At 37.3% G+C, this 17,098-nt stretch overlaps 2 protein-coding genes across 3 annotated transcripts in view; both read right to left on the bottom strand.

Annotated features, from left to right (window-relative positions):
* The window catches only part of LOC123534656 (uncharacterized), a 38,249-nt gene extending 21,943 nt beyond the window's left edge, over window positions 1-16,306 (bottom strand). Inside the window, exons 1-2 of the mRNA XM_053523051.1 lie at window positions 16,192-16,306; window positions 6,404-6,484 (exon numbers count right to left, since the gene is read on the bottom strand). Of these exons, the coding sequence (XP_053379026.1) occupies window positions 6,404-6,484; window positions 16,192-16,304 (194 nt within the window). The 5' untranslated portion in view covers window positions 16,305-16,306. The remainder of the gene's footprint in view (window positions 1-6,403; window positions 6,485-16,191) is intronic.
* Window positions 1-17,098, bottom strand: part of LOC123529642 (uncharacterized) — a 582,930-nt gene that overhangs the window by 128,062 nt on the left and 437,770 nt on the right. The gene's annotated exons all lie outside the window — the stretch shown is intronic.

Genomic DNA, 17,098 nt, shown 5'->3' with positions numbered 1-17,098 from the left:
TTAAAAAAAAAAAAAAAAAAAAAAGGAATAGAAATATAATTATATATGTATATATTTATTTTTTTAGGGGGTGGGGGTGCGGGGGAACGGGAGAGGAAACAAAATTTCACACGTTGATTATAAATATTGATGGAAAATAAAAATGAAAAAAAAAAAAAAAATAAAAGGCCTGAAGGGCCTGAGTCGGCTAATGATTGATGTACTGACAGTATAGTCTACCAGTTTCAGTTTGTTTTTAGTTTTTTTCTTAAAATTTCATAACACAGCTCGATATTTACCCAAAATATTATATCCGGATACGATTACACTTTTCTCCAGTTTCAACAATATATTTTACAAATTGTGATGATATGAAGACATTTAGCAGCAATTGGCAGTATCTGACATTGAAGTTTACGGTTAAATTGCCTCTTATTTAAATCTTTTCATAAAAAAGTTGTTTCGTTTCGTGAAAGCAGCCAAACATAGACGATCTACTTTCGATTTCAAAAACTACAAGAAAATACAATTTAATGTTTCGCCGATTTGTTTATTTCTCGAAAAATAAGAATTAAAATCATTTTTAATATCAGTAGTAACTAAACAAACCAGTAAGAGCTTCTTCTTCCGATAATTTATCCGTTTACTGACTGCAAAATTCAACCCACGCAAAGTTTATTGAAATCATACGATGCGTGTTTACGTTCAATGTGGGAGAATCAAGGCTGATCGGCTATGTTACCTAACGCATCCAGACGATTCAGATTTTGTTTTTAAAAAAGCATTGTGTGCGTTTCTGTAATTTTATATACGTTTTTATACGCTTAGAAATTATTAGACATGCGTATTTGCATTATTTCTATACGTAATTTACGCTAATACGCATCTTATCTGGAGCCCTGTGGAACTATTTTTTGTCTTTCGTTGGATGTTACCCAAGCTTTGTAAGCCTGCGCAATTCTTAAAATGCACATTTATGCTTAATGAGTTACATTCGAGTATTGCACAATTACAAGTCATAAATATGACAGATTACATCGTATATTGGTCATAGCAATGGGAATTGACACAACTTAACTTCATTCATGCAGTGAACTGTTTGAAGTTTGAGAAATCTAATAGAACTACATCCCTTCACGTGTTATTCGGTCCATTTAGAGAATCGCTGAACAGCAAGGACTCGTCAAAAGGCTTTCAGCCTTTAGCCGACACAAAAAAGGGTAAAAGGGTGAAGTTGGGGGGGGGGGGGGGCAGAGGATGCATGCATGATTAGTGGTGGGCATGACTGTATGGAGGAGTGAGGTGGGGGAACTTGCATGTTGATAAATAATCATGGAAGGTTTGAAAAAAAATCTAAAATAAGGAATGAAAAAAAAAATTATTATTTGTTTTTTTTTGGGGGAAGTGGGGTTGGGAGGGGGAGGGGGTGTGACCAAGGCAAGTGGGTGACCAGGTGTAGGTGCGCAACTTCACATGTTTCTAATAAATGTTCACAGAAAAGAATGAAAGAAATTTAATGAAATTCTGCCGAATGGTAAGTTTGTTATGTACAAATATGTGATTTTTTTTTTGGTGGGGGGGGGGGGGGCTGCAGAGGATGCATGATCAGTGGTGGGCATGACTGTATGGAGGAGTGAGGTGGGGAAATGGTACAACTTGCATGTTGATAAATAATCATGGAAGGTTTGAAAAAAATCTAAAATAAATGAAAAAAAAATTTGGGGGGAGGGGGGTTGGGATGGGGAGGGAGTGTGACCAAGGCAAGTAGGTTACGAGGTGTGGGTGCGTAACTTCACATGTTTATAATAAATGTTCACATCAAAGAATGAAAGAAATTTAATGAAATTCTGCCAAATGGTAAGTTTGTTATGTACAAATATGTGGATTTTTAGACAATTAAAGGGCAATAACTCTGAAATCCGTACAAAATTGTGTGTGCACAACCACATTATAGTGCTCTAAATTCTGTTAAAGTTTCATAGTTCAAGGTCAAATATATCAAAAGTTATGATGCAGAAATTGCCATATCTATAGATCTAATTAGTACCCTATATTATAGTTAACACTAGAAATTTCTAAGGGCCATAACTCTGGTGTTACTTGGGCAATCTGTCTGAAACTTGATGGGCCCCATAACCTCAAAGTGGTGAACATGTTTATGAAGTTTGTCTGAAAAAAATGTAAAATAATGATTTTTTTTTTTAAGGGGGGGTTCGGGGGAGGGGTGTGATCAAGATAAGGGGGTGACCAGGTGTGGGTACACAACTTCACATGTTTACAATAAATGTTCATGGAAAAGAATGAAAGAAATTTAATGAAATTCTACCAAATGGTAAGTTTGTTATGTACAAATATGTGGATTTTTATACAATTAAAGGGCAATAACTCTAAATTTACAAATAAATCCAAACGAAATTGTGTGTACACAACCACATTATGGTGATCTAAATTCTGTTTCACAGTTCTAGGTGAAATATATCAAAAGTTATGATGCAGAAATTGCCATATTTATAGTACCCTATATAGTTAACACTAGAAACTTCTAAGGGCCATAACTCTGGTGTTACTTGGGCAATCTAACTGAAACTTGACGGGCCGCAAGTACTCATAGTGGTAAACATGTATCTGAAGTTTTAAATAAATATTCCCAACCATTTTCTAGATATGGCTCCGGACGGACGGACGGAAGGACGGAAAGACGGACGGAAGGACGGACAACGCCAAAACTATATCCCTCCGACTTTCGTCGGGGGATAATAACCCCAAGATCAATAGGGGTCATCTACTGGGTATGTCCTGTCCCCTTGACCTTTGACCAAGTGACCCCAAAATCAACAGGGATCATCTACTAGCATATCCAATCATCCTATGAAGTTTCAACATTTTAGGCCAAGTGTTTCTCCAGTTATTGGTTGGAAACGGGTTTCCATGTTCTGGCTCCTTTGACGTTGACCTTTGATCAAATGACCCTAAAATCATTAGGGATCATCTACTCTGCATGTCCAATCATCCAATGAAGTTTCAACATTCTGGGTCAAGTGGTTCTCAAGTCATTGATCGGAAACAGTTTTCCATGTTCTAGTCCCTGTGACCTTGACCTTTGATCGAGTGACTACAAAATTCATTAGGGTAATCTACTCTGCATGTCCAATCATCCTATGAAGTTTCAGCTTGACCTTTAAGTTAGGGTAAGGGGTTGCATCAGACCAGTTGTCTCATTATGGAAAACATTTGTGCCAAGTACTATTAAAATCCCTTCTTGGATGACAGAGTTATTGACCATACTAAAAAAACAAAAACACTATCAATCTTTGACCTCCAAGTCTGACCTTGACCACTGAGCTAGGGGTCAGTGTTGCACATGACACATCATCTTATTATGGGGTATATTTGTGCCAAGTAATATTAAAATTCCTTTAGGGATTGTTGAGTTACAGACCGGACAGGAAAAAGCCATGTTGGCATTTGACCTCCAAGTGTGACCTTGACCTTTCAGCTAATGGTCCAGGTTTTGCACATGACATGTTGTTTAAATTAGAGGAATATTTGTGCCAACTGATATTTAAAGCCCTTCTTGCATAACAAAGTTATGGACCGGACAGGAAAAAACCACTATTGACCTTTGATCTCCAAGTGTGACCTTGACTTTAAAGCTAGGGTTATAGGTGTTGCACATGACAGGTTGTCTGATTATGGGGAACACCTACGCCAAGTAATATTGCAATCCCTATATGGATGACTAAGTTCTGGACCGGACATGAAAAACACCCTGTTCATGCCATGTTAACATTTGACTGCCAAGTGTGGCCTTAACCTTTGAGCTAGGAGTCTTAAAGTTGTGCAAGACACATGGTCTTATTATGGGGTACATTTGTGCCAAGTAATATTAAAATCTCTTCATGGATGGCAGAGATATGGACAGGAAAGCAAAAAGCCATGCTGACCTTTGACCTCTAAGTGTGACCTTGACCTAGGAGTTTGGGTCCAGGTTTTGCGCTTCACATGTCGTCTCATCATGGGAAACATTTGTGCCAACTAATATCAAAATCCCTTCATGAATGACAAGAATTATGGACCGGACACGGTCTGACGTACGGAATGACGGACAGACGAAAAAGCGCAATCCTACAGTCCCCGAAACTGGTTTTCAACCAGTAGGGGACTAATAAACTTCGTTGAGTTGTATTATCTGAATAAAAGGTAAGATGAAGAATCTTCTGATACCTTTTATTCTGTGCATATGAAATTATATAACAAGAGCACCGCAATGCGGAGCAGTATATGCCCGAAGGTATGACCTTTGACCCCTAAGTGTGACCGAAGGGTTATATCAGAGGATGGGAGCAAAATTTAAAGAACTTGACTGTTGAAGCCCAAAGGACAGGAACAACAAAGGGAAGAAATTCCAAAAAAAAAATTCTAAGTCCACAGAAAAAAATAATTGTTAGTCCACAAAAAAATCCTTACCAGGTACAGATATGTCAAAATACACCTAAAAATTGGAGGTACCATCCACGTTGTACCACAGAAAAGTGGTCTCGGTTTTTCCCTGCGGCCAATAATAAAAAAGTTACAAAATAAGCTATTTATAGTAACATAAAAGGGAAGTAATTAAAAAATTTTTTTGTAAATGAACAAAAATGAGATCTGCCAAATAAAAACAAGAGCACCGCAATGCAGAGCAAAATACACACGAAACAAAGTCATATGACCTTTGACTCCTAAGTTGGACCTTGACCTTGAAGCGAGCCATCCGAAATATGCGCTCTGCATGTCGTCTTGATGTGGTGAACACTTGTGCTAAGTTTCTTAGAAATCCTTCAAGTAGTTCAAGAGTTACAGAGCGGACACGAAACAAAGTCATATGACCTTTGACCCCTAAGTGTGACCTTGACCTTGAAGCGAGTCATCCAGAACATGCGCTCTGCACGTCGTCTTGATGTGGTGAACATTTGTGTCAAGTTTCTTTGAAATCCTTCAAGGGATTCAAGAGTTACAGAGCGCACACGAAGTTGCTAACTGACGGACAGACACCGGAGTTATAACATAATACGTTCCTTTGGGCGTTTAAAAACAAGAGCTCGTGGAACATGAAATGCCCCCCTTGATGCATTCAGTAGCTGGACAAGAAACAGAAATTATTTGGTCACTGTGCACTGGATATTTGACGTACTGACCTCAAATCAGTAATTTATTATTGGTCATTTATCAGTCATAAGTGACCTCCGTATCAAATGTGATCTTAAACCAAAGAATTCTCTAGTCATCTGGCAAATAAAGTTCTACTGTTCTGGGTCAATGTGACCTTGACCTTTGACCTACTGACTTCAAAATCAAAAGGGGTCATGATCAACCTCCCTATTAAATTTCGTGATCCTATGCCCAAGCGTTCTCAAGTTATCGTCCAGAAATGGTTTAACTGTTCTGGGTCACTGTGACCTTGACTTTGACCTACTGACCTTAAAATCAATAAAGATCATCTGCTGGTCATGACCAACCTTCCTATCAACTTTCATGATCATAGGCCCAAGCGTTGTTGAGTTATCATCCGGAAACTGTTTAACTGTTACGAGTCACAGTGACCTTGACCTTTGACTTACTGACCTCAAAATCAATACGGGTCATCTGCTGGTCATGACAAACCTCCCTATTAACTTTCATGATCCTAGGCCCAAGCGTTCTTGAGTTATCATCCGGAAACCGTTTAACTGTTCCAGGTGACTGTGACCTTTACCTTTGACCTACTGATCTCAAAATCATAAGGGGTCATCTGCTGGTCATGACCAATCTCCTTATCAACTTTCATGATCCTAGGCCCAAGCGTTCTTGAGTTATCACCCAGAAACCGATTGGTCTACGGACCGACGGATATACCGACATCTGCAAAACAATATCTCCTCCTTCTTCGAAGGGGAGCGTAATAACAGTTACACATTTTGAATCCGTCCTTTACAAAAGAAAAATATTTCTTTGTCATAGTGTAAGATCATAAAGGCTACACAAGATGCGAGTGTTGTATATAAACAAGTCATAATTAAGTAAATGATTCAATGTATTAAATGATGCGTATCGATATCAATTTTTGAAAAACCACATATGACTAACCTGTATTACATAGGAGAGTCTAGTGGTATGTGACTCATATAGGAATAGATCTTTAGGCTAAAAAAATACTTTAATATCAATTATCTTAAAAATTTAATCCATTGATCTTTTCGCTTGGTAATTTGTAATGGTATAGGAATTAAGTATATGCTGTGATTGACAGGTAATGATTTAAATGAGCAAACTTCAAATCCACGGTATTTCAAAGAAAGCCTTATTGAAAATGACAGGTGAAGTCAAATGCTACTTATTATCATATAAAATATAAAGGGAAACATACATCTAATCATTTCATTACTTTAAAGTAAACAATACATACTGAGGTCTTAAAAGCAATGGTCCAAAAATAGCTCCAAGATGACATGAGTTCATATCATTCTCATCAGCATGAGAAGCAACCCTGAAAATAAAATGACACCAATTTCATGTACAATTAGAAGTACAATTATATGTTTTAACAGTTTAATTTAACAAATAAGAGGGTCATGAAGGTGCTAAATTGCTACTTGACCTAATTTTTCAACCATGATGACTAAGTTTTGGATTGCAACAAAAAGTCTGCAATTTTCTATGATCTGACAAGTAATCTAGTCTTGACCCAGATGACCTAAATTTAAACTTAACCTATTTGTAACTGACTTGGTTTCATGCAGATCACTTTGAAAAAGTGCATGAAGTGTAAACAATGTTTTCTGTTAGTTTTTCAAATAACCTAGTTTTTGACACAAGATGGTTCAGTGTTAAAAGTTACCTAGATTTCATAGAGACAAAAATTCTGGCCAGGCGTCATGTAGATCTGGTACAAAATGTGATCTCTAGTGTTAACAAGCTTTTTCTTAAGATCTGACCTAACAATCTACTATTTCATCCACCTTTTCCATATCAAAATCTTGTCTTGATTTCTCTTTAAGAAACCAGCATTTCTTTTTAATATTTTATATCCTTCTGAACAACTTAAAAGTGCTAATATAAAAAAAATTAATTTTCAAAATATCTTTTTTAGTTTTGAATTTATTGTCAAATAACAATTATGATGGCATAGTAAATTCCTTTGAACATTTCAGCTATTGTTGACACACAAAAAAGTCAATTCTGACTTTACGTTTTATTGTAGTACAAAACTTTCAGTATCTTGGTTAGTATAAAAGCACCATTCCAAGTAAAAAAATGTGCCAAATTTCAACAAGAGGGTCATGATGACCTTATATCGCTCACCTGTTAAACTTGGCCTTAAAATCATCAAGATAAACATTCTGACCAAGTTTCATGAAGACAGGATCATAAATGTGGCCTCTACAGTGTTAACAAGCTGTTCCTTTGACTCAAGTGGTGACCTTGTTTTTGACCCCACATGACTCAGTTTCGGATTTGGCAAAGGAAACATCAAGATAAACATTCATACCAAGTTTCATGAAGATAGGGTCAAAAATATGGCCTCTAGAGCGTTAACAAGCATTTCCTTTGATTTAAGCAGGTGACCTAGTTTTTGACCCCACATGACCCAGTTTCAAACTTGGCCTAGAAATCATCAAGATGAATATTCTGATCAAGTTTCATGAAGATAGGGTCATAAATGTGGCCTAGTGTTTACAAGCTTTTCCTTTCATTTGACCGTGTGACCTAGTTTCTGACCCCATATGACCCAGTTTTAAATATGGCATAGGAATCATCAAGATAAACACTCTGACCAAGTTTCATGAAGATAGGGTCATAAATATGGCCTCTAGAGTGTTAACAAGCTTTTCCTTTGATTTAACCTGGTGACCTAGTTTTTGACCCCACATGAGCCAGTTTCAAATCTGGCCTAGAGATCATCAAGATAAACATTCTGGGCAAGTTTGTATCAAATCAAAGCATAAATGAAACCTCTATGGCTAAATGGGCCAATATAGAAAATACTGCCCTTTTCAGGGGCAGTAACTCTAGAACCCATTAGGGAATTTAGCCGGTTTTCGAAAGGAATCGAGATCTTATTGTGACTTAAGTTGTGTGTAAGTGTGGTTAAAATCAATTATAAAATGTCACTTCTATCGTGTTCACAAGGTAATATTAGCAAATTTTGGCTCTTTCTGGGGTTAATCAGGGGCCGTAACTCCGGAACCTATGATTGGATCTGCCGGATATATCATGGAATCCAAGAGTTATTGTTGTTAAAGATATTTTGCAAGTTTGTACCAAATCAAACCATAAATGAAGTCTCTATATGGCTGCAAAAGCCAAAATAGCAATTTTTGGCCCTTTGAGGGGCCATAACTCTGGAACCCATGAGTGGATCTGGTCAGTTTTCGAAAGGAACCGAGATAGTAAGCCAGTACAAGTTGTATGCAAGTTTTATTATCATCAACTTCAAAATGTGTCTCTATATTGTTCACAAGCCAGAAATAGCAAATTTTGGCCCTTTAAGGGGCCATAACTCTGGAACCCATGGTGGGATCTAGCCAGTTTTCGAAAGGAACCGAGATATTATGCCAATACAAGTTGTGCGCGAGTTTGATTAAAATCAATTGCAAAATGTGGTCTCTATTGTGTTCACAAGCCAAAAATAGCAAATTTTGGCCCTTTAAGGGGCCATAACTCTGGGACCCATGACGGGATCTGGCCAGTTTTCGAAAGGAACCGAGATATTATGCCAATACAAGTTGTGTTTAAATTTGATTAAAATCAATTGCAAAGTGTGTTTGTTTTGTTTTGTTTTTGGGTTTAACGCCGTTTTTCAACAGTATTTCAGTCATGTAACGGCGGGCAGTTAACCTAACCAGTGTTCCTGGGTTCTGTACCAGTACAAACCTGTTCTCCGCAAGTAACTGCCAACTTCCCCGCATGAATTATCAGAGGTGGAGGACTAATGATTTCAGACACAATGCCGTTTATCAAATAGTCACGGAGAACATACGCCTCGCCCGAGGATCGAACTCGCGACCCCGCGATCCGTAGACCAACGCTCTTACCTACTGAGCTAAGCGGGCGGGCTTGGTCACTATCGTGTTCACAAGAAATTGTGAATGGACGACAGACGGAAGACATGCGATCAGAAAAGCTCACCCTCACAGGTGAGCTAATAAAAATTGGCTTTGCCCAGTTATTGAACAAGAGCTGTCACAGTAGTTTGCCTATTGCAATGCTTGATAGTGACACTGGGCACATCTGAGGAAGCTGGAGCTGTCAGTGGAGTGTTTAATGACTCCAATATGAATGAAGATATTGGACAAAGGCTTAAGTCTGAGTCAAATGTATTAAGTAATAAAAGAGATAAAGATAAAGTGTATCAAAATATATAATGAGTATAAAAGGGACATAATTCATGCAAACTTTCTGCAACAGTAATGCACTCTGTGTCATATCACATCACTAATTATGTGGACTAACTACTTTAAGTTTGAATAAAATCTATTTAGTAATAACTGAGATAGAACAAAAGTGCACCACTACCTGAACCTGAAATTCTAAGTAACAAGGCAGTCTGAACGACAGCTAAATCCCCCGCCACTGCTATGGATAGTGAAAGGGTAAACCTTTGATTTTAGCTGTGACCTTGACCTTGAACTGACATGGCTGACTCATGAATTCTGCACAACGTCTTGAGGAGGTGATCATTTGACCCAAGTTTCATGAAAATCCTTCAAGGGGTTTAGGAGATACAGAGCTGAAACCTTTGACCTTCAGTTGTGACCTTGACCTTAAGTTGACATGGCTGACTCCTGAGTTCTTGATGAGGTGATCATTTGACCCAAGTTTGATGAAAATCTTTCAAGGGGTTTAGGAGATACAGAGTGGACACCAAATGGAAGGCTCAAACCTTCTACCCTTAGTTGTGACCTTGACCTTGAGCTGGCATGGTTGACTCATAATTTCTGCACATCACTTTGATGAGGTTATCATTTGACCCCAGTTTTATAAAATTCCTTCAAGGGGTTTAGGAGATATAGAGCGGACACGAAATGGAAGGCTCAAACCTTTGACCTTCAGTTGTGACCTTGACCTTGAGCCGACATGGCTGACTCATAAGTTCTGCACATCGCCTTGATGAGGTGATCGTTTGACCCAAGTTTGATGAAAATCCTTCAAGGGGTTTAGGAGATATAGAGCGGACACAAAATGGAAGGCTCAAACCTTTGACCCTAAGTTGTGACCTTGACCTTGAGCCGGCATGACTGACTCATGGGTTCTGCACATCGTCTTGATGAGGTGATCATTTGACCCAAGTTTTATAAAATTCCTTCGAGGGGTTTAAGAGATATAGAGCGGACACAAAATGGAAGGCTCAAACCTTTGACCCTGAGTTGTGACCTTGACCTTGAGCTGGCATGGCTGACTCATGGGTTCTGCACATCGTCTTGATGAGGTGATCATTTGACCCAAGTTTTATAAAATTCCTTCAAGGGGTTTAGGAGATATAGAGCGGACACAAAATGGCAGGCTCAAACCTTTGACCTTGAGTTGTGACCTTGACCTTGAACCGACAAGGCTGACTCATGGGTTCTGCACATCGTCTTGATGAGGTGATCATTTGACCCAAGTTTGATGAAAATCCTTCAAGGGGTTTAGGAGATATGGAGCGGACACGAAAGTGTTACGGACGGAAGGACAGACGGAAGGACGGACGGAAGGACGGACGGACGGAAGGACGGAAGGACGGACGCAGACCATTCCTATAATCCCTCCGCCACGGCGGGGGATTAAAAAGAGGGCATGACTCATAATATAGTGGTGCTAGCATTGTGGATCTTAGGTCATATGGTGTGGGTGACGATGTGGAACATCCATTTTTAAGTTTGAATCAAATCCATTTAGTAACTACAAACTTATGGTGAAAAAGCACCAAAATTTAAGTAAAATTCTACGCAAAAAGGGGCATAATTCATGAAATATTAGAACAATAATTATTGCCCTTGTGTCATATGATGTGCGTGATGATGTGGAATAAATATTTTAAGTTTGAATCTAATCCATTTGGTAATAATAGAGTTAGAGTGAAAGTGCATCAAAACTTTACACTTAAATTTAAGGTAAAAAGGGGGATAATTCATAAATTATTGGTGCCAGAGTTATGGCGCTTGTGTCAAATGATGTGGGTGATGATGTGGAACAATTATTTTAAGTCTGAATTAAATCCATTTAGTAATAACTGAGACAGAGTGAAAGTGCATCAAAACTTTAACCTGAAATTCTAAGTAAAAAGTGGGGATGATTCATGAAATATTGGTGCAAGACTTAGGGCCCTTGTGACATATGATGTGAGTGATGATGAGGAATAACTATTTCAGTTTGAATCAAATCTATTAAGTAATAACTGAGATAAAGTAAAAGTGCATCAAAACCTTAACCAAGGTGCGAACGCGGAAGGATGCCGACGCTGGGTCGAGTAGGACAGCTCTCCATACTTTGTAGTCGAGCTAACAAGAAAGATGTATTATTGCCTTAAAATAGACATTATTATTATCTTAAACATTCAGACAGATCCCACTACCTCACTTAGAGTTGAGTTGCAAAATAAAGCCACAATTCATGAATAAGAGGGTCATGATGGTCCTAAATCGCTCACCTAAGTAACGCTGCTTGCTTGAACAGTTTTGTTAAATGGATATGCAAGCAAAATGTTTGTGAAATTATTTTGAAGTAGTGCCGGTCTTTTCCGACAAAACTACTTATAATTTTCTCCTAAATTCTACTAAGTAAATATAGGCAGGTAATGTATATGCGTGTTGGGGAGAGGGGGCATATGGGGCAAGAAGTTGAGGGAATGATGAGACAGGATACTAAGAGACAATATCAGTTTCCACTACATAAATACAGGTAAAAGTAACCATATCCCCTGCCGGCCGTGTTTTTGGACAATACAGAATAATTTGTACAATCTTTGTAAAGGGTAACCCAAGAAATATTCTTGCAAAATTATTTTAAAATTGGGCTTACTGTTTCTGACAAGATATTCATATAGGAAAAATTGACCATGCCCCACGGCAGCCATGTATTTTGACAAATCAAAATAATTTGAACAATCTAGGTAGAGGGTCACACAATGACCATTTGTGTGAAATTATTTTAAAATCGGACCAGTAGTTTCATACAAGAAGTTTTTTTTAAAGTTTCCACTAAATCCATATAGGAAAAAGTGACCACGCCCCTGGTGACCATGGTTTTTGAATAATATCTACAATCTTCATAAAGGGACACCAAAGAATCATTTGCGTGAAATTATTTTAAAATTGGGCCTGGCCCAGTAGTTTCATACAAGAAGATTTTTAGAGTTTGCACTATATACTTATAGGGTAAAGTGACCACGCCCTCTGGTGGCCACCTTTTCTGATGATTTGAATTAATCTGGATAATTTTTGTAGAAGATCTCACAAGGACCATTTGTCTAAAATTGTTTTAAAATCTGGCCAGTACTTTTATATAAGAAGATTTTTAAAGTTTCCACTTTATACATACAGCAAAACTCATTTATAACAAAATCTCGGTTATAAGGAACTTTATTTTCTGGCCCAATTTCCCCCTACATATTTTGTAGAACATGGATATAACAAACTTGGATTATAACGAACTTTGTCCTCAATTTCAAGATTCACTGCCATTGGTAACACACTTAAGTATGCTTATTTATAAATTCGTCTGATTACTTACTTATGTTATAGTCAATTCATTTATATTTTGAATACTTACCAGAGGGTTATTTTACGTGTTGGTATGCAATACAAACCTTTATTGAGCTGTAAAGTTGGAAATTAAGTCCTTGTAGTTTCTTTCAAAATGAACATCGTTGTCCATAAAAGTATACATGATTAATATTTTGTCAAATATTTATAGTTAGGTGTTAGCTATATAGTTCATTTATAGTGAATTATGTTTGCTATATGGATAAAGCTTACCTCTGATATAGCCAACAGTATTCTGTGGTCCCGACAAGTTCCTTATAACCGAGTTATAACAAGGACCATTTATGTGAAAATATTAGTGGATTAGGAGGAGATATCCTTTGAAGATCTTTCTATTTTTAGCTCTTGCAGGCCTTACATGCAACCAAGCGGAAAGGTTCGAATGATTTTGGATGAAGACCACCAACGGAACATCCAGGCCAAGTTTAATCAATTTCCACCACATGGTTTCAGACGAGATGCCGTTTGAAGAAAAGTGTGGACAGACAGACACCAGACGGACTGACAGACGGTAAGTGATCATAATAGCTTATATCGAGCACTTAAAAACTGAACAAGAGCCATGTTAGACATGGCCAATCCCCCCGCCAGGCATATTATAATTGAAGGCTAAAGTTCCTGGCAAGTTAGTGTCTGAAAGTATTCATTTTGGGAAAAGCTTTGAAGAACCGTTTAGTTGTGGTCCACATCAGGGATTTTAAAGATGTGGAAGAAAGAATTATTCAGTGGTGAGGTGGTTTACTGCTAAATTTTATTAATTTTCATGAACAGTATAGCTATGATGTTTTTCTATATGGCTACTGTAAAAAGAAGGAATGGAAAGCTAACAGGGAACAAGAGTGCCAGAATGTCACAATATATGCCAGTCACAGCAAATTTCTTTTTTCTAGCAGCTGTATTTGCAAAATTAAGGGAATTTTAGTTTTGTGGTTGTTTAGTAATCATTGTAAGTCTTTTGTTTTTCTAAGTCCACAAAAAACTCCTTACCAGGTAGAGTTATCTTAAAATACACCTAAAATTGGAAAGTAACATCCATGTTGTACCACAGAAAAGTGGTCTTGTTTTTTCCCTATGGTCAATTATAAAAATGTTACAACATAAGATATTTATAATAACAACTAAGGGAAGTTAATCTTTATACAAAAAAAAAAAAAAAAAAAAAAAAAATTGTAAGTCCACACAAAAGTCTTTACTAGGTAAAGATTGGTCAAAATACACCTCAAAATTGGATGTAGCATGCATGTTGTACTACAGAAAAGTGGTCTCGATTTTTCCCTACTAGTAATGAAAAAGTTACAATAAAAGCTATTTAAAGTAACAACAAAGGGAAGTAATTCTAAAGAAGGGAACTGCGCATGACACTTCGTCTCATGCTGATGTATAATTGTGCCAAGTTACATCAAAATCCCTCCATGCATGAAAAAGAAATGCTTCAGACAAAGTCATTCTTGTATCTGACCTTTGGCCTCTAAGTGTGACCTTGACCTTAGACCTAGGGACCTGGATCTTGCGCATGACACTCTGTCTCGTGGTGGTGAACATTTGTGCCAAGTTATATGAAAATCCTTCTATGCATGAAGAAGAAGTGCTCCGGACAAGGTTTTCATTCTTGTATCCTTTGACCTCTAAGTGTGACCTTGACCCTAGAACTAGGGACCTGGTTCTTGCGCATGACACTTCATCTCGTGGTGGTGAACATTTGTGCCACGATATATCAAAATCCCTCCATGCATGAAAAAGATATGCTCCGGATAAATTTTTTAAAGAAAATATGATAAAGGGGAATAAAAAATAGGCAAGGTAGAGTTATTGTTCTTGCACATGCACTTCCTCGCAATGTGTTCTATCAGTGTATGAAGTTAGAAGAAAATCCCTCCAGTACTTTTGGAGTTATGCTCCGGACAATTTTTTTAAAGAAAATATGATAAAGGGGAATAACTAAAAAAATAGGCAAGGTAGAGTTATTGTTCTTGCACACTGCACTTCCTCCCAATGTGTTCTATCAGTGTATGAAGTTTGAAGAAAATCCCTCTAATACTTTTGGAGTTATGCTCCGGACAAAATTTTTTAAGAAAATATGATAAAGGGGAATAACTCAAAAAATAGGCAAGGTAGAGTTATTGTTCTTGCACATTGCACTTCCTCCCAATGTGTTCTATCAATGTATGAAGTTTGAAGAAAATCCCTCCAATACTTTTGGAGTTATGCTCCGGACAAATTTTTTTAAGAAAATATGATAAAGGGGAATTACTCAAAAAATAGGCAAGGTAGAGTTATTGTTCTTGCACATTGCACTTCCTCCCAATGTGTTCTATCAGTGTATGAAGTTTGAAGAAAATCCCTCCAGTACTTTTGGAGTTATACTCCGGACAAAGATCGTTGCGGACGCACGGACGGACGGATGGACGCACGCACGGACGGAGAGCATTTCTAATATCCCCTTCGCCTTTGGCGGGGGGATAATAAAACTGAGAATGGTCCATGGAAGGATGCTTTACAAGTTGTTTAAAGTGCTTTCTATTTTTATCTCTAGTGGTCCCTAAAAAGGTTACGCGAAAGCATTTGAAAAAGCATGAGCAAGGTCAATGTATGAATGCTACAGACCAAGTTTGGTGAAGGTTCATCAAGCAGTTTATGAGAAGAAGTTGTTTACAGGTTTTATCAATTCTTAGCTCTGGCGGCCAATCAGTCAAGCGGAATTATTTGCATAAATTTGAGAGAGGATCTTACAAGGATGCTACAGATCAGATGTGGTGAAGATCCATCTAGTGGTTTGTGAAAAGATGTTATTGAAAGGTTTTTCTATTTTAAGCTTTGGTGCCCCTAAAGGAAACCAAGCAGTCATTTGAAAAAACTTAAGAGAGGTTCATACAATAATGCTACATACCAAATTTGATGAAGATCCATCAAGATGTTTATGAGAAGTTGTTCAAAGATTTTTCTATTTTTTACTCTAGCTACCCCAGAGGGGCCAGGTACCCAAATTTGGCTCAAGTAATTTAAAGGTATTTCTATTATTAGCTTTAGTGGCCCCTAATGGGGCAAAGTGCTCCCCATTTGAATAAATTTGGGAGAGGATATAATAATGATGCTTCGGACCAAGTTTAATGAAGTTCCATCAAGCTGTTCATGAGAAGTTTATTTTACTATTTTTAGCTGTAGCAGCCCCAACAGGGACTAAGTGTCCCTATGTGAATAAAATTGAGAGAGGGCCTTGCCAGGATGCTATAGACCAATCTGGTATAATTTTTACCACTAGTCTCAAAGTGGAAGATGTTTAAGCAAATATTTGGCGATGGACACCTGATTCTCGTATGCTAAAAAATCACTGAATTGTGGCAAATACTTTTGCAATCAACACAAATGTTTACTAAGCTAATAAATAATTTCTGACCTAATACTGTCAACAGAAGACATCTGTGAACAATAATATATCCAAGAGAAAATATACCTTTGAAGATGGCAAATCAGAATCTCACAAGCTTTTCTGTTTGAGATGGGAAGCTTATCTATCAAGTCACGAAGTCTCTCCACAGTATTTTCTTTGTTCATATCACCTTTCATATTATCCTACAACAAAGATGCTGATGAAACGACACATGTGTAAAGTAACTACAATTTCTTCAGAATAACATAATGTATTTATATGCCTTAAATTTTGAACATTGGGTTTTCAGATATTGTTTTTTAAACTCTATATTTTACCTTAATTTAAAAAAACAAACCTTAATTTAAATCCCTGAAGATCATTAGTAAATAGATTAGATTTGTTGTTTCATATATTGTACAATGCCCACATTGAGAAAGTCACATGTATACTCAAAACAAATAAATTAAGCCTTGTGGTCAAATAAAAGTCATCAGATATCCCTTGTCACAATGTAAAATACTACTCAATAGCATCCTAATTTGTTTGGTCTGTCTGGACACTGGCTTAAATCTAAGGCATAGACAGTTTTTAGGATTTGTCCAATTTGTTTTACATTGTGACAAGGGGTATCTGATGACTTTTATTTCACCCAAAATCCTTGATGGAGTTATGTACTCTTGCCTAAAACTGGACAAGGTGATGGTACACAAGAGTTGAAAGTTTCAAAGCTTTATCTCAAAAGGTTTTGTTAAAATGTGGACTGATACGAAAAACTTAACCAAGGTGTGATGCCGACGCAGATGACATGGTGAGTATGATAGCTCTACTTATTCTTCGAATAGTGAAGCTAAAAATGCTAATTTCTTCAAGGTCAATATCACTAGGGGGCCAGGACTCACTATGGCAGTGTAAAATTAGTTTCCAAATCATCCTAAAGGTTTAAAAGAAATATATGTATGTAACGGTTTTTGTGTTATTCCCAATTGTT

This window comes from Mercenaria mercenaria, chromosome 14 (assembly GCF_021730395.1).
Source record: "Mercenaria mercenaria strain notata chromosome 14, MADL_Memer_1, whole genome shotgun sequence".
Classification (NCBI taxonomy): domain Eukaryota; kingdom Metazoa; phylum Mollusca; class Bivalvia; order Venerida; family Veneridae; genus Mercenaria; species Mercenaria mercenaria.
This window is presented reverse-complemented; position numbering and strand designations above follow the sequence as displayed.